The 23869-nt window shown below is 34.7% G+C and overlaps 1 protein-coding gene across 6 annotated transcripts in view; it reads right to left on the bottom strand.

Moving 5' to 3' along the window:
- Positions 1-23869, bottom strand: part of CCDC141 (coiled-coil domain containing 141) — a 75577-nt gene that overhangs the window by 10136 nt on the left and 41572 nt on the right. For 5 of the 6 annotated variants that reach the window (XM_069861023.1, XM_069861022.1, XM_069861024.1 and 2 more), the window contains 13 exons: positions 23683-23862; positions 22780-22905; positions 22124-22312; positions 21645-21824; positions 20484-20633; positions 14679-14819; positions 12554-12748; positions 10983-11166; positions 9624-9733; positions 6964-7071; positions 6290-6373; positions 2497-3392; positions 407-579 (listed from right to left, as the gene is read on the bottom strand). In XM_069861023.1, coding sequence (XP_069717124.1) covers positions 407-579; positions 2497-3392; positions 6290-6373; positions 6964-7071; positions 9624-9733; positions 10983-11166; positions 12554-12748; positions 14679-14819; positions 20484-20633; positions 21645-21824; positions 22124-22312; positions 22780-22905; positions 23683-23862 — 2716 coding nt within the window. The remainder of the gene's footprint in view (positions 1-406; positions 580-2496; positions 3393-6289; positions 6374-6963; positions 7072-9623; positions 9734-10982; positions 11167-12553; positions 12749-14678; positions 14820-20483; positions 20634-21644; positions 21825-22123; positions 22313-22779; positions 22906-23682; positions 23863-23869) is intronic. The other variant, XM_069861027.1, reaches the window with a different exon arrangement.

Raw genomic sequence — 23869 nt, 5'->3', positions numbered from 1 at the left:
TCTGACACTTTACCTGGGTGCATCTTGACACTTCATACCTATAACCATTACAACCATTTCCAACACTTCACAATGCCAACATTTTTAGAAATCAAAACTCTGCCTCAGATTCTAGAAAATATTTGTAAATTTTTTAATCTCAACATCACTGTGAGAAAGGAAAATAAGCGCATAATACTTGTATTAATGAAACAGTTATACATCGTGTGACATAAAAGTGATTTGGTACAGATTGTGAAAGATGCAGTGTAAAAAAATAAGTTCAATGTTGTCTTAGCATGTGAGAAGTAAGTCCAGTGCAGTCAATACTGTATTTATTTTGTGAATAGCCAGTACATTAGTGATATGCTAAGATAGATGACATACAACATTATCCAGTCTATTCTTGTAATAAGTGGCCTGTTACCTTTCACGTGGAGAATGGCACTTGATGAGATAGTGCCGTTCAAATTTTTAGCCCGAACAACATAGAGGCCAGCATCTTTATCACACACCTTCTGAATGAACAAAGTATGCTTTCTCTCCTTTTGCAAAAGCTTTAAGTGCTCATCTGCAGTCAGTTTCTGGCCCTTCTTGTACCTGAAGCAGAGAGTCAGTTTTCAAGTCAGATTTATGTCACTATATACCTAGCAGAATTCTGCAAATTCAAAAAACCTCTATAGCACTACATCGACAATAACAGAGAACTCAGTGCTGTGCTCTCATTCCTCAGCTTTAAAGTTATATATAAATATGGATGAATATTTTAGAAACTCAAATTGCTGGATAATCCATTCTTAATGCTAGAATATGTGGTTCTGAAAATAGTTTTCAAAGGACAAGTCACAGTTGTCTAACTGCAGTATTGGAAAGAGTAGCATGAAGGCCCTCAGTTTTGTGCTGAAACAGTTTTGCTAGTAAGGTGCTGAGTCAATCCACGTTCAAATCATGAATAGGCTCTCATGATGAATAAGCAATGTACAATTTTCTGAACTTGTGTCTTCAGTATAAAGAAGTCAAGGAGCTGTTCCTCCACCCCATCGGACTCAACACTTGCTTAGTTCACATAATCAAACAGAATAGAATAATACATCAAGAGTTATTTCAGAGAACTAGTGTTTTAAAACTTGAGGGTCTCTCGCTGTGTATTGGTATTGACTCCTGATTTACATATTGGAAATATTAAAAAAGTCTGTCTTTTCTTGCCTCTTAATGTTTTAGCAAAAGCTATCTTTAACCTAACACAGAGGTGCTTTTCCACATTATATGAAATAAAATGTCTACATAAATACAAAATACATTATATTGGTGAATTCTTAATTACAAAACCCCTTTTTTTCTTCTGTGTTCATAAATTTCTAATTTGTAAATGCTTTCAATTTAATGTTTTTTTAAAAGACCATAGATCAACACTGTACATAACTGAGCTAAATTAATAATTTCTTATGATAAAATAATAATTATGGCACCTTATTTTCACCAAAAATACCCCTCAAAGAGCAGAATATTGGGTTTTAAAACAAAGTAGCTTTATTGATACCAACACAGTATAGCACCAAGGTTGCAGTGTCCAGGATTTTCTCAGTGCCACAGAGAAAAATTCAGCTTACTGAAATCTTACAGTTTGGCTAATTCTTTACACATGTAATAATAATATTAGCATCAAAAGGTTTCCATATATAACTTAAATGCATTAAAAGAAAGTCCTCCATTGTGAAAGTCTAGTGGAATTAGCGGAAAAATGGCAATTAAGGTAGAATTTTAGGAAAATATATCAACACATAGATGACTACTACTATAATCTTGAGATCCTGCCCTTATTTCAGTCACTGTTCCCTCTGGCAGGGAATTTCTAAGAAGTCATCTTAAAAGATGTTTACAGTACATCATCTGTATTTGTCAGAAATGAAGTATAAAGCAATTTAATTAGACATACAGCAATTCAGAGAGAGATAGAGAGCGCATAAAAATAAAAAAAATAAAACTGGTTCTCTTAGGGCTGGCATTTATGGTAATTTTTAACCAGTAAAGTCACTCCAGTTTTCAACAACTTAGTCTTAGGAATACAGAAATAAGTGTTTCTTGTGGCTATACAAATATCTTAGCATGTGCGCATGTTTATGTGTCTGTCCGTCCATATATAGTGTCAAGATACTGAGAAAAAGCAGGTGAATTTACTTAAGGTAAATCTGGAGTGTGCTTTTGTTTCAAGAAATTGTTGAACAAGTGGAACGTAATATTCCAGAATATAAAAACTGTATAAAGTACTTGCCTAAGAAACATTGAATATGCTTGCAGTAGTTTGATGCTCTACATCAGTTAGATTGAATATAGAGAGATTATATCATATAGGTTAATTGTCAAAAAAAAATTTGAAGGTGGAAATCATGCTGAAGGGTGGAGCAGAAAGGATACAAGCCATTTATTCTAGACTACAGATAAATTAATTTGGTTATAAGTGGTTCGGAGTGTCTTGCTAATAGGTATATTTAATACTTCTCATTATAAGCTACCCACCATGTCAGTGTAGGCTCTGGGAATCCTGTTACTTCTACTTCCAAAGTTACCGGAGAACCTTCCATGACCGTTTTGTTAGACAGAAGCTGGGAGAAATTAGGCGCCTGTCCAGTTAGGCTGGCCATGCTGTTCTTTTCTGATGAACTTTTAATCTCTTCTCGGGTGACCATCTGCCTCTGACAGCTTCTGGTAGCGTCTGGTTGAAACATGAAACCTGAGAATGCATCAGGCAAAGCATGCAGCCTGTCTTGGATTTTAGTACAGTTATTCAAGTCATGCAATTGTTCTTGTGTATCTGCCATGCTTTTACGAAGTTCAAGGTGTTGCAAATGTGTTTTGCACATTTCATTCATCATGCTACATACTGGTTTGGCATTCACAGTGCAGCAAGCAGTGGTAGCTTCAGATATTCCTTGTAAGCTACAAGTCAAAGGAGATACTATTCTGACTTTTGGACCAGAATCTGCTGAAGAGGTAGAAAAGATCTCAAACTGATCCGATGGGCTTTCCAACCTAGTTTTGGGTAGATTTGTAGCATCAGCATAAGCAGAATTTGTTAAGAGAGCAGATGTTTCCATCACTTTATTAATACTAGTGTTTTCCTGCATTTGCAAGCTATAGGAACTGACATGCAGACTATGAGAACTACAACAGCACTGCTCTTCTAGCTCTGTTTCAGAATGTATGATGTTCGATTCGGGTGTCTCAGAAAGCGGTGGCAAAGAAATATCATCAGGTGATATACACTCATATTCATCTCCAGAGAGTATTTCTTCTGCCAGGAGCTCAGTCTGTAAACTATCCGTTTTGGCTGAAGATGGCAGCTCTGTATCCTGTGAAACAAGATCCTCACCAGCTGGACAGATAAACGGAATATCAACCAACTTATTCCTCTCCTTAAATTAGGAGGGGAAAGAAGAGAAAGGAAAGAAGAAGAAAAAGAAAAACAAAGAGAGAGAATGAGTTATCATTTATCATTCTATGCATCCCCTTTTCACACAGAAGCTAGCAACAGTATTTGAACTAGTTCTTCTAATTAAGCTTATGTATCCAGAAAAGCGGGAGGAAACACACTGAAAAAGATAATTTCTCAAGAAATAACTGAAATTTCAAACTATTAGGGTAGATTCTAGCAGATATTATTGTAATTACATATAAGATTTATTATAACAGTAACAAAGGACAATGTGTGGACTTCCTGTAGGTGCTGCTTATAAGAGTATTTGCAAGGGGAAGGTGGTGGAGGAAGTGGCCAAATTACATCTAAATGGGAAACAATAAAAAATGTATTAACAGCCAAGTGAATGGACTTTGATTCTCTGAGAGTCATCAGTCATGTTCAAGATTTACAGAATTAAACCAACATCTTTAAGGTATTTCCCCAGAAATACCAGTTCTATTTTACCAAACAATTCAATTCAATTGTAAGATGAAGTTCAAGTTTGGGTATTAAATGTGCTTTCCACAAGCATCTCCTGATGAACTCTGGACCCCAAGGTATCTTTCAGTATAGATAGAACATGGACATAAAAATGATAAAATTCAGTGAAATGTGTTAATTTTCTCATTTCCAATTACTCAGATAATCAGAAAACAACAAATACTGAGTTACTTCTTCCTTCTGTACATATTATTTGTTTTCATTGGGGCTCTAACTAATTGTAAACTATTCCTAAGAAATTTATGTTTTTAGGGATTAATTCCAATATGCTCATACAATACATTTTTCTAGGGTTTGAAAATTTGACTATCAGCCTGACAATCGCTTACCAGCATTGTTCTAAGTAACTCTCTCAGTCTGAAGCCTGACCAAGTTTGCAAGTCTTTCTTGAATGAAGCTTTAGTGGGCATTTCAGTAGCAAATTCTGGCTGGTTTGGTCTGACTTGCACTTAAAATTTAACAAACCAAATCTGAGTTAATATTAAGAAGTTGAAAAATTCTATTAAATTCTGAGCAGGTATATTTAAAAACATAGTTCAAAAATTCTGAAAAGTCAGTCTCTACTGTCAGAACTAAATCAGTGGTCCAGACTCATTCTGTCTATTGAGGAGTCTACGCACATGTGCGTAGTGGCACACATTTGGATAACTATAGAAACACCATGACAGTGTACGAATCTTCCATAGACTAATCTAGGATCTTAGTGCAGATGTGCTGTCACAGTTCCATGGTCACCTTGTCGGGAGGTTGGAGAAGTCAGTTATTGCAGGCACTGATGGAAAATGACCCTGGGGGAAATGCTGGGGAAAAGAATGGCAGGTGGGCAATGAATGAGCAAGCTGTCAGACAGGCTAGACAGCATGAGGACTTCAAGACCTGGTGTGACACCTGGGATCAAAGCAGTGTGAGGATAAATGTGCCACGAGAAGCTTCAGGCCAGTTTTTAGAGGGTGATACTCATTACTGAAGTAAATCAATATTGCAAAACTAGCTTGCAGAAGTATAGACAGAAATTAGAGATTGCTGTCCCACTGGGTGAAGGGCTGGAGACGGGCCAGGTCTTTTCTCAGAAAGGATGGAAACGAAAGACAGAGAAGCTCTAGAGAGAAGAACCTGCTCCTTCTTTAAGTGAAATATAGAGTGTTGAAAAGGGTGGAGGCATCATAGTTACCATACTTCACATCTGATATTTGCTGTTTCACATATCCTTGATTTCTACCCTTGGCAGCTGAGACACAGCCTGACAAGGACTGACAGAGCTGTGGCCTAGCCAAGTAGGAAATAGGGCTATGGACATCTGCTGGGTGAGGTTATTCTCCTGAGAGTGGCTCTTCAGAATGATCACAAAATTTTGAGTGAAAACTGGGCTCTAAGTCAATAGGAGTTTCACCATTGGAATTGAGGTAACAAAATTAATTAGTCCCAATTTTGGATCATCAGCAGATTACAGGACATTTTGTATTGAACTGATAGGAATGTTAACATCAGCTGAATTTCTACAAAACATCACAATTTAATGTTTTGTACTATTGCTTTAACTTATCAACTTTCAAAACGGAAATTTTAGAGCTGTAAAACAATTACCAGGGTGTCCTATCTTTCTAAAGGCATAAATTTATTACCACCCTCTCCAATTTACTAGAATACCTCACGTAGTAAATTATTTACATCAAGGATCCCAAGGCTTTTACCTGTTCTTTAAGTTAAAGGAATTAATATCATAAAATGTAGGCCTGGTTTTGTATTGTCTGTATTTAAGACTACATTTATTCATTGATAATTTGTAAACCTTCATACTCATTTTCTCTATATCCATAAACAAAATATGCTTGTCTGCTAGGAGTTTTATCATTCTAAATACATACTGTATTTCACTATCTAATTTCCTTTTGTGCAATGTCCTCAACATGCAATCCATACTTTGGAACTTATGATCTCTACTGTGCAGAATTCTGGCAAATGAAATACAACTTAATTATTCTGAGGTGAGAGTGAAGATAACTATTAGATGCTGTTGTTATTTATTTGATGCATGGCATTATACAAACAGTACAGCAGATTATCTGTGACATAATGTCATATTGAACTGCCAACAGCTATAGTTGTGTTCCATCATGTTTTTGACATGACTGCTTTCCTGTTATTTACAGTCTCAGATGTGAAGCAATTCTGTACTTGTTTTGCATTGGATTTTCTGATACTGTAAATGAGAAGATAATCAAAGCCCATCAATCTATAACAACGTCCAGAACTTCTTAGCAGTAATGAATTAAGGAGTAAAATTCCTTTGAGAGTACACAACTATGCCCATCCATTTAAAAAAAAATAAAAATCAACATGAACAGCAGATACCTGTTTAGTGTTGGTAGGAGACACAGCATTGTTTCTCTTCTCAGTAATGCTTTCTGAATTGGTAAACAATTTACCTGATGCTATCTGAAAGAAACATGTTTAAAAACACTTTTTTTCCTGCTAAAGACTGTCAAGATTCAATGAAACATAATTTTCACTATTACTTAGTTCAAATTCTGAGTTATGAAGCTTCCTTCATAGCATATTACTTATAAAACAAAAAACTTCACAGCTTGTCTCTAGGGGGTCTGGGAAAAACTAACAGCACTCTTCTCTATTAGTTGCTATATCCCCTTAAGTCTTATTATAAAGGAGAAAGCAGAATATGTTCTCCCTATAGGAAGGAGGAATAGCCACAAAGAGTGCATCTACATTAAAGATACTATGGCAACAGTACCAGAGGGGAAAAATGCGAAAAGATTATGAAAGAATATTATTTCAGAAAAGAGAAAGAGATACATAGACAAGTAAAAAGAAGACTAAATTAATGAAAGTTATAGAAAAGAAGAACAGAAGCCACAGGGAAAATTGAAAAAAAATGAAATTAACAGGAATATATTGATAACATCCCATCTTAAAGGAGGCTTCAAGACTTAAAGACAAAAAACTTTCCAGCAATATCAAAAGCCTCTCAAGAAAGAGCGTTCTAGTTAAAAAAAAAAAATCCAACTAACCTGCTGATTTTGTTCCTCTGCTTTGTCTTTAATAACACTCTCACATGGTTCTTGACCATTTCTTTCTTCTTTTTTAACGGTAATCAACTCTTCAGAAAATTCATCTTTCTGCCATGTCAAAGGAAAATTAAGTAAGTTATACACAATAGAAGGCATCAAATGTTACCTACTCACTGACTTATGCTCTGTACAACAGAGTAGAAAAACAAAAAGTGAAATTTTATCTAAAATCTGTCATCAATACAAATGTAAATTGCTTATGGCAAAAATATGCAGCAAAACCTGGTCCAGTCATTCCTGGACAAGCAAAGATAACATCTTTCAAAGCTGAGGGACCTTTCTGAGGCAGAGAAAGTACAGGACACCAAAGACTGAAGAACTGAGTGGCTGGTCAGAAATCTGAGTAACAACCAATATGTACGCAGTATATGCAAGGGGTAAAAAGGGATTAAGGAAGTGACACTATTAGGAAAAAAAGAGGATAAACCCCAGTATTTCAGGAAAAATGATTCTAGGAAGGAAAAAAAACATTTGTGAGTCTGTAGAATGTTCAGATTTGTCTAAAATGTGGAAAGGGGAGAATATGTTCTAAGCATAAAACAACCAGGCAAAACCTGCATTTCTTCCTGTTTTCCTTCCTCTTCATCTTCCCATGTGGACAGTTTATAACCACTCCGAATATACTTATCTGTACTTTTACTGTTCTTTTTGCCTAATTTTGGCTATTTCTAGCTTAAGTTACAAAGACTGCGCAACCAGTTACAAAGTAATTATGAAACAGAAAACTGGACAACTATATTGCATTTCACGAAGACTTCATGAATCTTTTCAAATTTTCATCAAAGAAAATTACAGATCTTAAAGAACATTACAGTGGCGTAACATAAGGAATACTAAAAGTTTTACAGTTACTGTTCTGTGTATTTCACATCTTTTGTTGTTCTGCCAAACATTACAGTCCTATATAAGATCTTATAAGAAAGTGCTGCGTTATTAATTTTCTGTTCTAGCCTTAAACAAGCGAAACATTGTGTGATCTTTTCTTTTTTTTCTGAAGAAAATGTTAATTTTGCACATGAAAAATCCAAGAGCTGTTTTCTTCTGACATTCAACAGCCATGCAAAATCAGGAAAGATTGTGCAATACATTTCCTTTTAATTTGTTATGCTTTTAAAATGACTAGAAATGAAACTGAATTCATGGTCATAGCATTCCATACTCACGTCACCGATTTATATAGGTAATTTGCTGATTGATCTATTCTTGATAACATACAGACATCAACTATTGAAATATTCTGGAAATGTTCAGTAAGACTGTTGGTTTTAAAAAATCAGAATAGTACGTATTATAAAATATGGCTTTCATTTTAAAACAGTTGCAGAGCTACTCTGTATTGCAGAAAATTCATTTTTGTAATATTCCTTTTGACTGACTTTTAAAAAAGAATTATCTAAGTTAAAGGTTGAAGCAATCAGTAAATAGTTTATGACTAGCTCTGTGTGGAAAAAATTGTTCTTCGAACTCTATTAAAGAGAGATAATTTTAAAATTTGCAAAATTAGTCAAAGTAAAATATTACAATTATTTTGAAATTCCACTTCTCTTGAAAATCTTTCGAGCTGTCAAAAAGATTGAAGGTTCAAGCCCTGTTCTGACAGAACCTTGAGCTACTGTCCTTCTCACGACAGCATCTATGTAATACATGGATTGGGAGGATAACTTCGAAAAACCTAACTGGCATTTATTTTGAAGTTTCTTTGTGGTCGCAGTGCAAGGCAAAGCCTTCATTTCAATCATCTAATGACTTCTGGAACTAATTTGCATTATATTTTTGACATCTCTTACTGCTTTTAAGTATAATGGATAGTTTGAGTGTTCATCGGGTTTTATAGTGTAACTCCATCAAAGTGGAGTGAAACAACATTCAGCATTAACAAGAGCAGAATATTTAAGCATCTTAACCCTTCTGACTTCACAGAAAAACTAACCCTAGGCTTGTTGAAGATTTTTGATGTATTACTTTGAGACTGGAGGGTAGAATAGATAGAGTCATTATTACAAAAAATCTAGCCCTCTCAGCTGTCTTCTATAATTTCTCCACTTATGAGATGTTATACTTAATTACACTTAAAGAAGCTTATCAGAGGATGAAATTAAAAATGTGGGGTTTAATTCTCTTTAATACTTATATTATAAGCTACGCTTTTCCGGTTTACATTGGTTTGGTATTAACAGACTTGGGTTTTAGTTATATTTCCTGTAGGGAGTCAAGCTAGGTTGTTTGGCATTTTATAGATCTAGCAGTTACCTACATTACAGAACCAAGGGAAGAAGAAATAATTGAGAAGTATTTGTCTAGATACTCAAAGAAATGATGACATTTCTCCCTAAAGACTACTTGAAAGCAGAAACAGTTCTGAAAGAAGCTGAGAAAAAGAAAACTGGAAGGATTGCTTATTGTACAGACAAGTAGCACTTCATTGATTCATTATGGTAATTCGTCCAAGGTAACAGAACAGTGAACAATTAAGAAACGCTTCACACTACCATGGATGATCCTCTAAAGGATCAGTTAAAAGTACTGATTCAGATACTAAGCTTGATAAATTGATGCAGATGTAATATATACCATGCATTTTTAAACAGATAGATAGATACCTTCATCTCCTTAAGTTCTCTCAGAGCTTTACACAATTCATCAACAGAATTAACAATTTCTCTGTACTTTAATATGGTTTTTTCAACATACTTCTTTCCTTCTTCAATACCTGCAAAGGCAAAACAACTTAAAGGTAGATTAGAATGCCTCAAACAACCAATCTGCTTTGTTAGTCCAATATGCTACGATAATTACATTTGCCTGAGTTTTGTTTTGCTGAAGGAGCACTGTAATTCACAGCAATATGCTTTCTTACTGCTTACTAGTTTACTTGATATGGGGCTTCATAGTCACTTCGAGCCTTCTGCGAGGCTGCTCCTTAAACAAAATAAATTCTATCTGGTTATTGATACTGCTTTAAAAGATGCTGATCTCAAAGCCTCCTAAACAAGTTGCCTTGTTATACAACTAGAAGGCCCTTGGATCCCTGTTATTAGAAATACAAAACAAAGGCAGGATAGAGAAGCTTTCCCCCATGCAATTAGTTAAGAAAAACAAAGCAGTTTCTTTCTCCCAGTGTTTCTAATCAGCTGGTGTGAGGAATCCGTTGTGTCAACTACTTTCCTACAGACAGGAAGTTTTAAACTATTGACAAGGTTAAAAAAAAAAGAGAGAATGGAAAAAAACCCTAAACAATCTGTGCTCTGCAAAACATCTTTTCAACAATAAATTAGATGAATTTAAAAGCACAGTTTGACTCTTGAATTTTTTTGTCAGATTTACTACTTGAATTTATAGGCTATGCAGTATCCCTGTACATTTGGACAATCACCTTATCTTTGGATAAAATAACTTCAGCAAGTATATAAACATGGTAACTGGGAGGAAAAAAGAAAAACCTCAAGTTTGTTGACCTTCATTCTTTTTGGTCAACAATGTTCAAAATCAATACAGTTGAAAATACAGTATTTACATAACAATCTATTGTCTTGCTAATAAAATGCTTAAGAAAGTTGGCAAATATCACTAATTATTTGTGAAAAATATTCACTCAGCACCGAGGCTGAGTGAACGTACTTTGATTTCGAAGAAGTGCCTGTTATGAGACAGCATAAGCCATGAAGTCTTAATTTCAAACTCATAAATATTACAAGGACATTGGCACTTTGATTCCAAGTTGAACTCTGGCAGTATACAGTAAATCAAGTAACTATCAGATTGTTGAGTACTTTCATGTCTTTATTTTTCAAATAACTGTTCTGCAATCCTTCATCTCTTCCAGGCAACATGTTAAACCAACATTAGTTTTTTTAAACTTCATGGGCTTTTCTTCTTAAGTGAGCCTATCTAGGAATCTGCTTCTTCCTGTTCTGTTATCACAGTTTCTTCCCACAGTACATTACCAGAATGCTGCTCACCATATAACCGTTTAGCAAGGTCTGTAATCTGCTGCATTTTTTCTTCTTGTTGAGACACTGCTGATTCAATAAACTTATAGAATTGCTTGTAGAGAGTCTCTATTGCTTCTCTTGTTTTGCATTCCATCGAATACTTGCCAACTCTAACTACTGTTGCACTTACATCTTGAAACCAAAATTGACACTGAAGGGTAAAAACACTTCATTGTAATTAATTATTATTGGCGGTTCAAGATTTTGTAGAATCAACTGGACTATTCTTAGACTCTCCATAATCAGTGGCATACAGTATGTCTGAAATTTTCTGGTTTTAATTTAACCTGAAAAACATCTCCTAAGAATCTTTCTACTGACAAGAATGGGCTTTAGAACATACCTTTAACAAACATTTTTGGTTAACAATACTCAGAGGAGACCAGAATGTGGTGTTCACTCAGTATCATCCTTATTGCAACATTACAGCAAGTTGCTAATGACAACAATTTTAAATTGCCATTAAAATCAGTGTTTTAACTGTGCCTAGTCACTGAATGAATACCGTTGAGTAAATGAGTGAAAAAGAAAAAGCAATCTTAAATTTTAGCTCTAAGAAATAATTTATTTCCCTCAAAGTAAGGGGGGAGGGGAAGTTTAAAAATGTAAACAAACAATAAATGTTAACAAATTTCTTGGCTATCAACACATGAAAGAGCATGTTGATCATATCATTGGACACTGAAAACATCTCAGAAACAAACCGTAGTATTGTGATCCGTCTCTAAGGGAATTTTTGTCATGTATTAGATCACTTTGCAGATATGAAGAGTGATATTTCTAAAAATAAACAATGATGACAGGAATGTGCTTGCCTCAGCAGATGCACCAACACATCATGGCAAGAGGGGAAATACAGTTACAATATTTTTTCTTTTAAAAAGAGGCAAAGCATGAGGCAGTCCTCAAACATATTAGAATAAAGTTGCAGAAGTCTCCAAGAAGGAAATAGACTGCAGTTCAGGGAAAAAAACCCCACATAAACCAATAAAAACTAAAAAAAAAAACAACAAAAAAGCCCCAAACAGCCCAAAACTACATTCTTAAGAATTAAGTCTATTAAGAAACAATTATATGCTGCTTTAAAGTAACTGAATATGTTACATTTCAGTTCCAGAATTACATACCACACAGACAGATCTTCCTGACAACTAACAAACTGTACTGTGATAATCTCGCTCTTGTGGTTTGACAGCTTTTCAAAGAATTGTGGCACTTTCTGTGTTGCCTCAGAACACACTTAGAGAAAATGAGCTCTTAAGTATGATCACAGATATGCCAAATCACCATGAAAGTCATCTGGAGGTGGAGACCCCAGTTGTATGCATAGCAGTGCAAGAATATGTTCACCTTGAATGTTTTTCTCTCATTTCTCCACAAAGATACAAAGAAAAAAACCAGAAGAAAATACAGTTTTTTACTGATCTACTCCCTTTGGAAGACACAGATTTTTTCCTGAAGTAATTACAAGCACTTTTACCTATTTCAGTCCTGAATCATTACTACAGCCACAGTGGGCATCTCAGGTTTACTATTACCTCTTCCATCATCTGTTGCAGATGCTCCACAAGATCCAGGTTTTGCTTGTAATCCTCCACAACTCTGCCAAAGTCATTCAGCTGTTTTTTTAAGTCACTGACTGACTCCAATAGGATTCCGACTTTAGCATTAGGTACGTTTGCTACAGAGCCAATGACTTTCTTCTCTAAATTATCTCTCTTCTTTTTAAGAGCCTGTTTAAAAGATGTATCAATGTTAAATATTGCAACAAAATATTTCTATTTTTAGAAATAAAAAATCAAAACCATGGAAAAAACTGCACAAACTTATTTCTTGTCCTTTGTGTAAAAAATTCCAAGTACAGATTGATTTTTCAAAACCCAAATAAAATTAGAGGGCCCCTACAATGCTGATTTAAATTTGATGTAAATTATATATATTAAAAGTTTAATTGAGCTATATTTTTCAGCTTAAAAATAAACAAATTTCTGTAGTAATAAAACATGAGAACTTGAACAAAATAACTTTCTTTGTACCTGGAAAAGCAAAAAAAACTGATAGAGCTTTGGAGTCTTTAAGGGAGTACAAGTCAATGTAAGCATTAATTATTTCTGTTCTAAAATATTAACGTATTGCTTAAGAGTCTGATGTAAGCAACATAATGACAACCCAGCATAATCCCAAAGACCAAAAGGAACAAGTATTTATACTTGCACTCTAAGACATCTGGTACTAACATGATCTGTACATCTTACAATAAGAAGGTATATGTATATATATTTACATGTTTGATATTCTGGGAACATTGGTCTCGACAGCTGATGAATGCTTCATTGTGCTAGTTGTTCTACAACTGATGCAAAAAGACAGATCCTTGATTTTTTTTTTGGAAATGAAGAGTTTGGTTTAAAATAGGAAAGTATTTCATAAACTGTCCACACTGTAAGAATAAATACTGCTAGAAATAACATTGCCAGCAAGTCAAAGAAGGGGGATCATTCTCTTCTATGTAGCACTAATGAGGCTACATCTGGAGTCCCATGTCCACTTCTGGCTCCCCAGAACAAGAAGTACCTGGACATACTGGTGGAAATCTGGCAAAGGACCACAAAGATAACCAAGTGACTGAGCATGCATCATACAAGTACAGACAGCTGGGATATTTCAGCCTGTAGAAGAGAAGGCTCAGGGTGGGTTACAGTGTGTATAAAAACCTGAGGGGAGGGAATAAAGAAAACAGAGCCAGACTCATCTCAGTGGTGGCTAGTGAAAAGACCAGAGGCAATGGACCCAAACCGAAGCATGTGAAGTTCTGTTTAAGTAAAAAAGAACAACACATTCTTATATCTGAAGGTGGAACAATCTTGCCCACAGAGGTTGTGAAGTCTGTCCCTGGAGATATTCAAAACCCAGCTGGACGTGAAATATAGGAGCCTTTTTTGGTTGACCTTACTCTGAGGAAGGAATTTCTACAAGGTCATATCCAGAGGCCACTTCCAGTCTCAATGGCTCTGCAAGTTGAATTTGCATTTGAGGATGCAGAACCATAGAAGCTACTGAAAATTCCAAGCAAAAAAGTTGTGAAGGAAGAGACTGGAAGGACAAGCAAAACAAAAAAGTGCTGGTTCTGACTGGCAACTAAAAAGGCCATTAGAAGTTTTGGGAGAAGTTTCTGGTGAATGCAAAGAATAGGTGAGGCTAACAGGTTTCAAAGCTGTTCATGAGCATGATTAACACCAGGCACTAGAAATTTTAAGACTTACATGATGAAATGAGGAAGATAAAGTAGTGGGATACAAAAAGGAATATGTGCACACTTATTAGTTTGTTGATTTTGATAGGTTGTTTGCTTCATTTAATTTGAAGGAAAACAAGATCACGCATTGTGAAGTAAAAAGAAATAAAAGATTGAACAGAAAAATAAGGGAGGATAAAAGGAGTGAACACAGAGAAGCTGGGAATTGAGATGATATCATTTCGCTAAAGGAAATGGAAGAATAAGAGGAACAGAACAAAGAAAAGTGTCAGTGACTGGGAGAGCAGAAGCATATAAAGCTGAGTAACAGCTCACAATACAGTTTACAACTCCTCTGATTTGCTTGGCATAAGCCACAACAATTCAAGTAGTGAAATCTCCACCAGGACTAAAATTTCCAATATTACCTGTATTTTCTCTGCATATGTATCAACTTGCTGAATCTGCACCTTAAGAACTTTCAGATTTCGAGCTTTTTCAGTTTTTTTCATATAGTTAAATTTTAAATTGTTGAATTTCTTTTTGAGATCCTTGAATGATTCTCCAAGCTGAAACAGAGTAAGCATACTTGTTAATAAAAAAAGAAAAGAGGGCACTTAAATTCAGGTTTTTTTAAGAGCTGTTTAACACACCACAATCTAAACACTGAAAATTTAATACAGAAATTAATAGTACTATGCCATCTCGTAAAGCACCCTTATTTCCTCAGAATTTCTTTCCACTAATGGAAGTTCAGCTTGATAGATTGGGTATTACATGAACATATTATTACCACTTGGCACTTACTTGGTGCAGCAAGCTCAACATTAGGGTAAATGATCTTATAATAGTATGAATTAAGATGAACTAACACCTCTGATCATGAACCATCCGCACTTTCAAGACTTTTCAGATGGACTAATAATGGCTGAGATAACTACTATTAAATTCAGGTATATTAAATTTGTTGCAAAACTCCTTTGTTACTTAGATGAAATGTAGCTACATTTTCTTTTATCTACAAAATATTTTAAAATTTCAGAATGATAAGAATGACACAAAGCTCTAGGAAACTTCACTTTCATTTACACATGTATAGATCAGATGCATTGCCAATTTATCAGAATGAATTTAGTGCACTTTAAAAAAGAAAAGCCATATATGATCAACATAATTTAAAAAAGTGTTTATTTACCATAGGAGCTAGTTATAATACAGGGCTGTTACTGTTTTTCTTTATCTTCCCCAATGCCAATTACCTGTTCGCTTTTACATCCTCTTACAAGTGTGCCCTTAAACCACACGCCATTCTTTGTATTGGCAAAGCCTATCAAACATACTTAGCTAAAGTATCTTCAATACAAGACTAAATATTTTTTAAGCATAAAATATTTTTTCTATTTTTTCCTTGAAAACTATGTAATTTTCAATTTTATTTATGATTACAAAAATCCTTTTAGATATTACAGTTACTTTTGAGCGCATTTAAGCAACAGAGACAAGAACCAGACAAGTTAAAAAACTGCTCAAAATATACTACTGGTACTTTATAAAAGATACTAATTAAATGACATTGCAATTCAATGCTGACATTTTCAAATTATTAATAATTAATTAATGAATTTTGAAATGGAAGAATATAAAAATGACTGGGGTTTTTTTGGTGGTGGGGGGGAATTCCACATCCTTTGGACTGACAATATTTTGTTTTAGGAGAATGTAGAATAAATTATGTATAATTATATTAATCTAAAGGAACTGATATAGAAGAAATACAGCAGTTGTAATACTTTAGGGCATATTCTTCCAGACACACAAATGCTAGCTGACGTGATTAGTGGTAATCAGTTCTGGTTACATCCAAAATTCAATAAATATTGAATAACATATCGGAGATTTTTTTTATCTGAAAAAGTCCTACAGACTTCTCCCTGCTGCCCCTCCCCACCACTACCAAAAGATCCAGAGAGTAATGAATACTCATTTTGCAGCTACTTTTACTGGAACAGATAGAAATCAATCGTTATTATTACTACATGCTAATGTTAATCCATCAAGGGATACATTTTTCATTTTCATTTTATCTAGTGGGATATTGTCACATTATTTCAGCAGTGAATATACAGATAGTGTTCACTCAACGTAATGGAAAGGAAGGGAATTTATCACTGGTGCTGTGATCTCCAGTTAGTTTAAGCTCTTTATCCCACCTAAGTACACAGAATAATAAAATGCATCTAAAAGTTCTTTGTTAATAAAACCACTTCAGGAGAACAATATTTTGTATTCAGAACACAAGAGCCTTATTTGTTGGTTTAATTTTGAGGAAAAGAAGAGATGAACAAGAGTTTATTTTAGTTTATTTCGCTGGCTTATGCACATACTTAGGTTCGTGATCATTTAGAAGGCCAAAGGCTCTCCTCATAGCAGTATGTGAAATTAGATCGTCTTGTTTCAGATACGATGGCTCATGTGTCAAAGGTCTGCAGCTGCTGTCACTTTTCTCTTTTAGCCTCAGTGGAAATCCCAGATTCAGCTCAGACTTGTACATCACCCCCTCAGAGTGAATGTAGACAACTCCTGTTATCATCAGCAGTTGTACCGAGGATGATATATGGCTGCTGATTTTTACAAATCTAAATGTATCTGTTTTCTGCTATTTTCTGGAAAATTATACGAGAAATACTAAAGGAACTATACACCCCAATATATTTCAATTACTTCAGCCCACGAGTTTAATGGAACTTGGTAGCTTGTCCATTGTGTCATAGTCATTAATCAGGCAGCTGTTCCTAACTATAGTTGGCATGTCATGGGTGGAGGATGATAGTGGAGGAGAGGGCTTTAGGTGCCAAATGTTCCAATTTATAACACAACTACAAAGTGGGAAAAGCAAGTTAGAGAGCTGGTTTAAACATGGTTTTGTTAACAGTGCCATTCCAGTAAAATGTTGTGTTTCCTGTATGAGCATCTTTAGGAGGCACTTCAGTGTTATTAACCACTTACCCCTCCCTTTTTATTCATACATAAAAATTTTAGTAACGCTAATAATCAAAATAGCAATGAAAGCAGATTACCAGAAATAGATTTTCAGAGTGGCAAGGATTAAAGAACAGACAGAAGCAAAGCCAGCCAGAAAATGGGAATAAAGAAAAAGTGCTGTTCAAGTCATTAATGATTACTTTAATTATGGGACCACATTAAAAATAAATTAAAAGGTATTTGTTACTGTTCTTACTGACTTGTGAATAGAGATCGCTCAGTACCCTCCATGGTTAAAATCTGCATTTTCAGTTATATCTTTCCCTAAGTGTATAAATACTGACATAATGAAGAGGAAAGAAGTGAGATGACTCAGAGAGAGCTGAGAAATTGCTTCAGGGTGTTACACTTCTCTTGCAAGATTGGTGCAGACATGCATAAGCATTGCTTTTAAAATGATCCCCTAAAGAAAAGGACTTTTCATTGCAAAAGTTCTCATGTAAAAAACTGTGTCACTTATAATCCTGTGAACAAATTCAGTATAGTATTTAGCTACAGTTACCTGAGGCTTGGCTTGACTCTATTGCAAATGATTGCAGTGTAATGCAGTGGAGTTGCAGCTCTTTGGAGGCTGCTACCCAAGAGAGCAAAGCAGAAAGCCCGAACTGGCAAATACAGATCTCAAAGGTCAAATGCACTTTCCCTATACCTTTCAGAGATGTAGAGGGCATAAATATTTTTTTCTGGCCTTTGCAAATTTGGTTTAAATTAGAGAAGGCACACAAAATGCATGTATTTTATTCTTCTGTCCTCCAACACTGCTTCAGAACTCATGCTGTGTATCCTTGGTTCTAAATTGAAGTATTTGTTTCCCTCTTACAGAAGCACTAATACATTAGGAACACAGGGAGTTAGCCAAGTCCAATATTTTCAAACACCAGTGAGTTATAATCACCAAAGCTCTCACTCACATGCTTTATTTATATACTTTAATTAATCAAATTAAATCTAAATTAAGTATTCACAGCAAAATTCCAAATATTTTCAGTCAACTTTTTTGCTCTCTATTCTGGTAAATCACAGCTGAATTATCTAGTTGTCTGTTTACTGTGTGACAGCTATGAACAGCTGCTACTTGCTGCTGGCACACAAAGTACGTATTTGCCTAGACACAGTAGTTGGTAAAGAATTTGTTATTTAAGACAGATCTGTTACATACTAGCAATAAGCAGACTAATTTCTGGTGTTAAAATTAACATAATTTAAAATACTGAAATGAATACTCATAATTTTAACATATATGGAGTATTTGTTTAAGAAATATCTTCTATGTAAAATTGCAATAGGAAAGGAATATAAAGAAAAAGGTGCCCACACACCAAATTAGTATATTTCAGATAATTTACATTCAAGATTCAATTGGGTCTGGGTATCACAGGTTTTAATTTAACAAGCCAACATGGTTTCTCAATTTATAATGGAAAAAAATTCTACAATTAACACTTTAATTGAAAATATACTATGCAGTCATTTCACAGAGAGTGCTCAAAGTATGAGAAGCAAAAATATTACATTTTTCAATATATGGCGTGTGGCTATATGTGTCACTGACACAATTTTCACTTAAATTTGAGAGACAGAATATTGGGTTTTACCTCTACTTCATGCTCTCACTGAAAGGCTAGCAAATAATAAAACCAGAAAAATAATTACTTTGAAAAAAGAGTTACATTCTCTACTGTTATTATATAACCCCAGAATCAAAGGACAGAAAGAAGAGATTAATTTAATATAAGAGCGTGGCTTTGAATATGGCCAGCCATACACATAGGCTGCTCAGTGAGCACTTCCTTTTCTTCAGCAGATTTGAGGGGTTTTCAGTAAAAATCTAGAACATTTAATTTGAAACCTCAAATATTCTCATTCTGCCACACCACTGCAAACCACAGTGGGACTTCTTGCTTAAGTACTGCATGCTTTCATTCTCTTCTACAGAATGGTACCCTCTGCCAGAGCACTTCTACACCACTTGCTTTACCTATAGCCTCCTACCATAAGCCAAGAAGAAACATCACAGGAGATTGATGCACATAAGGTCAGACAGTGCAACACATTCATCTTATAGCTAACATGGGACTAGAATTCTAAGTGAGAATTAAAAAAAAAATTTTTTTTGCACAAGTTCTTTCTGTTTCAAAATACATTTTTGTGAAAATGGATAATTTTCACTAACACGCAATATTTTGTAAATAAAAGAAAAGAAAATTCAAATATATTTCTCATTAAAAAAAGCCAGGACAGATTCTCAGTTACCTCTACTTTGATGATTTTGAAAAAAATACAGTTTTTTTTTTTATTCAGATGTGGACTTATTTAGTGGAAGATAAAGTAAGAAAATATAACTCTCAGTGTCCCATGTTTCACCTACCTGTTTCACACTACAGGAGCATTAGTGTGAAATCCTTTCAGGAAAGAATTCAGGTTTTGTACTTTATGGATGCATGGAAGTATGATCTACAGAATATCAAGCGTAGAGGCCATCAGCCTCTTATTTTAATGGATCACAATGAGAAATTTCATTCTATGAAATGTTTTTACTGGATCAGTTTTTGCTGAGACATCTATCCAATTCAGCCTGCTAAACTGAGAGTGGATTTGTATCTGGCTACTAAGAAGTTAAATTAATAATCATATTAACCAAGTAATTTTTCCTAACCTGAGTTCCATAGTACTAAACTCTAACAACTTGTGCCAAAGAACATTTCCTTTTCTTCTAGTAAGTTTTAAAGTATCATAACCTGGGTTTCTAAAAAAAAAATAAATCTAAATTATTCTGAACTTCGCAGAATGAACTTTCAGTTTCTAGTAATAGCCTTACAACTGCAATATATGTAAATTCTACTTTTGTATGAAATAAACTTGGTATGAAAGAAATCTGAAGGCTCTTGTATTTCAGATGAAGCTGACAGAGCTGAAAGCTGAAGAAAATAGAGCTGCTCTATTTCCAGTCCTATTGGTACAGTGAAAACACTTTATTTACAACCCAACAACTTGATATAAAACTGAATTGCAGAGGCACGGACCATAAATTAATATTGCTGCTCTGTGGATCAAAGGTTGCTGGCAAGATGAAAATCAACTTTTTTCTTTACATGTGAAGCACCTAGAGAAACTGTAAACAGTGACATACATCACAGAACACAACAGTCCTTTTAACAGGCATTAAATGTGTTGGGATTTCTCTCATTTACCTCATTTATCTCCTCTTGAGTGGTGCAGTGTTGGAAATACTGTGATAGTTCTTCCTCGTGTTTATCGGCTTTGGAGCTCCAGTTAATGCTATCACACTCAAATCTAGTAAGTTCTTCCTTCAGATTCTTTACAGAAACATTCAAGCAATTCTAAACACAGAAGAAACAAAGAATCTTATGAAACTCAGGAAATAGATTAATTTAATCAATCTACAATGAAAAACCTTTTGAGGCAGAACATGCATAACCAATCACAACAGGCTAGAGTAAACTATTAAACCTCCACTCTAACAAGAGCCAGCACATAGCTTCAGTCGCTAGCAGTCTTAGATGAAGACACATTGTGCCTTCTCTGAGAAAAAAGGAAGCCTACTCCATTTCTTTACCACTTACAGCTTAGCTTCTTTCTGCCATCAATTTATGGAGTCTGAAGAGCAGACTGGCAGTGTGGGTAATGTAGAATGGAATGTCTTGATTTCTTTCTAGTAAATGAATACAGGACAATAACAATTCTGCCCTGAATAAATAACTCATTTCTACAGTTACATACATTTTTTCACACACATCATTCTGGAATTCATTTATAAGGTAACACTTAACTATATTTCCTTTCTTTATAGGAAAATAAATATGCACATGAAACTTTACAAAGGAGGAGGAGTCTAATATATAGATGTGGCATTCAAGAAATCACCACCAGGGCCTTGAACTGCACAAAGAATACTAGAACACAGAAAATCATGCTTCCCTTTTTTTCCACGTGGTGATATTTTGAGATTGATTTCCTCCCTATTTCAATGTTTTCCAGAGTAAGATCTATTCACATCATTAACAAATTAAAACAAAATTTCAAAGACATTAATTTTTCTTTTCTCTTGCAAAAGTAATTTGCAATGTAAGTAACAACTGAAGAATAAGTTTCATAATTCTTGATGCATCATTTAATTTGATGGCTCTATATCTGCAAGCTGTAAAGGAAGAAATCTGAAAATCATTAACTGTTTTACATTTTGTTTGCTTTCTGTTAAAAGGATCTTATAGCTCTGTGGTTTTTTTGCTCAGAGTATTAAAGCGTTTTTGTACATCTAAAAGTCAGTCAGCTCCAGTAATCTTCTTTCATATTTATCTTTGATTTCACTAAATCATTCTAATGCTACTTACAGTTCGCTGCATAGCAGACAAGATATCCGCACCCTGGGTAATAAGCAGTTTATATAGCCGTCTGACATATGCATGTTTCTCCTGAGCACTCACAAGGTAGGTTTCAGCATGGTGCAGGTTTTCAAGGTCCTCACATATTTCAGGAATATCCAGTTCTCCTGATTTTGATAGACACTCCAGCTGGAATACATTAAACCAAAAAATCAGTGTGCATTTAAAATAACGTGGAAGGAAACTTACAATTCCTTCCTTACTCATAATGTGCTACCCTAGATTTTGTTAACTTGGGTTTAGTAATTAAACTTGGATTCATATCTGAATTTAAATTCTCCAAATTTCATGCAGTTTTAGATACAAATTTTTTATTCTGATTACCAGGGGGGATAACGCTGTTTGTCTGGCGAAAGACAATGGGCACCAAAACCATATAGACCTTAACTGCCACTGGAAGAAAGCATGTTTTAAAGGATTATACTCACTTCTTTTTTAATGTGATGGAATTTTACTGTCTTGTTGAAAATCTCATCATATTCTGTCATTGTGTCCATTACCATTTGATGGAGATGAATAAGTCCACTTACTCTCTCAGAATTGTCTTTCACAGCAAATCCTTTCTGGCTTAGCAATTTTAATAATTTTATCAGGTACTCGAGCTCAGCATTCAGTTGCTAGCAAAGAAGCAGAAGTTACTCAAATTACACAAATATATATTTTCAAGTTTTCCCTTACTTTTGATGAAATAACAGACTGAATTGCTAAAGATCAGAGGCAGTATACAGAGGAGATAGGAATCTCAGTATGACACATCTCAGCTTCTGACCAGCTCTAACTTAAAAGCATGAAGCTGGCATTCTCCTTGTACTTCCAGTACATTTGTGTAACTTTAATACACAGATAACACCATGCAAGAAAATAAATTCTATGGACACTGAAGGTAAAATATTTTCTCCCTTACCTTATAAACACATACAAACCCTCCTCTTGGAAAAACAATGCAAAACATAAAACACTACATATCCCCAGACCTATGACCCCAGGTACTCTGTCTGGAGTCACTGCAAATGTGAATCCCTACAGTACCAAAATGAGCTTTTGATGTTCACTAGTTTTTCATTTCACTAGCTTGGTTTCTCACCTGATACTGTGGTTTCATTTGATTAAGTTTTTTCTGTAGTTCCAAAACAATAACAAGATCACTTCCAAGATCAACTGTTGCACCAAGTTGGAGTGTGTGTTGAAGAATCTCTAATCCATGGGTAGTCTAAAAGATGATCAAAGAGTTCAGTGCTTCTATATGCAGTAAATAATAATAATTAAATAAACCACAACACAAATCTAAATTTGTAACAAGAACCTTCCCCAAACCAGACACTGTCAGTAAATTTCATTGAGATAACTGGTAGGAAAGAAAGATTTTGAAAGTGACTGGTTTTTATTTTTAAACTATAACCATGTCTTAAACCCTCTGACTGACAAGTGTCACAGGAAATCTTTAAGACAGTGTGCAAAGACAATTCAGACACTGAGACTGAAGGACCCGTACATAGTGTATCTTCTGTCATAACAGTTGTCGTGGTTACAAACCTCTGATTCTGCTACTAGTCTAGCTAGTGTTGCTTTTAAGGAACACTGCACGCTGTCTCTGTCCCAAGGAGGTTTCACTCCTCTTTCCTTAGCAGGATAGTTGGACTTGAGTTTAGCAACTATTAGGATACAGTTTAGTTTAAGTCACAGCTAAGTGGTGTTTTTTTAAAAAACAAACAAACAAAAAACTTAAGCACTGCTGGTATGTTATATGGACTTGATTAAAACAAAATTTGAAATGGAGACTTGCACCTTTAAGTGTCTGAATAAAGGCAAACAGATCGAAAGGTTTGTTTCTTGATGACTACCTGAACAACTGAATAGATTATGGAGAAGAATTTTACTGGTCATCTCTTAAACGGTACCTATAATACTTTACTGGAGAGTCACAGACATACTAATAACAATCTACAAATGTTTACCACAGTGCTTTCTTCGTAGATATTTTACTTACAATTTTTAGTTGTTCTTTAAATATCTGACACTGTTGCTTGATGGGTTTTACTTCAGTAATTTTAAAATTCCATATTGCCCAAAGATCAGTCAGCTCTTTCTTTTCTTTACTCAGATTAACAATGATATCTTCTGTTAAATGTACTGTTTCTTCTGCTTTTAATATTAAAGTCTCATTTGCCTGGTGA

This window comes from Phaenicophaeus curvirostris, chromosome 7 (genome assembly GCF_032191515.1).
Source record: "Phaenicophaeus curvirostris isolate KB17595 chromosome 7, BPBGC_Pcur_1.0, whole genome shotgun sequence".
Classification (NCBI taxonomy): domain Eukaryota; kingdom Metazoa; phylum Chordata; class Aves; order Cuculiformes; family Cuculidae; genus Phaenicophaeus; species Phaenicophaeus curvirostris.
Note: the sequence above shows the minus strand (reverse complement) of the source record. Positions and strands in the feature narration are given on the sequence as shown.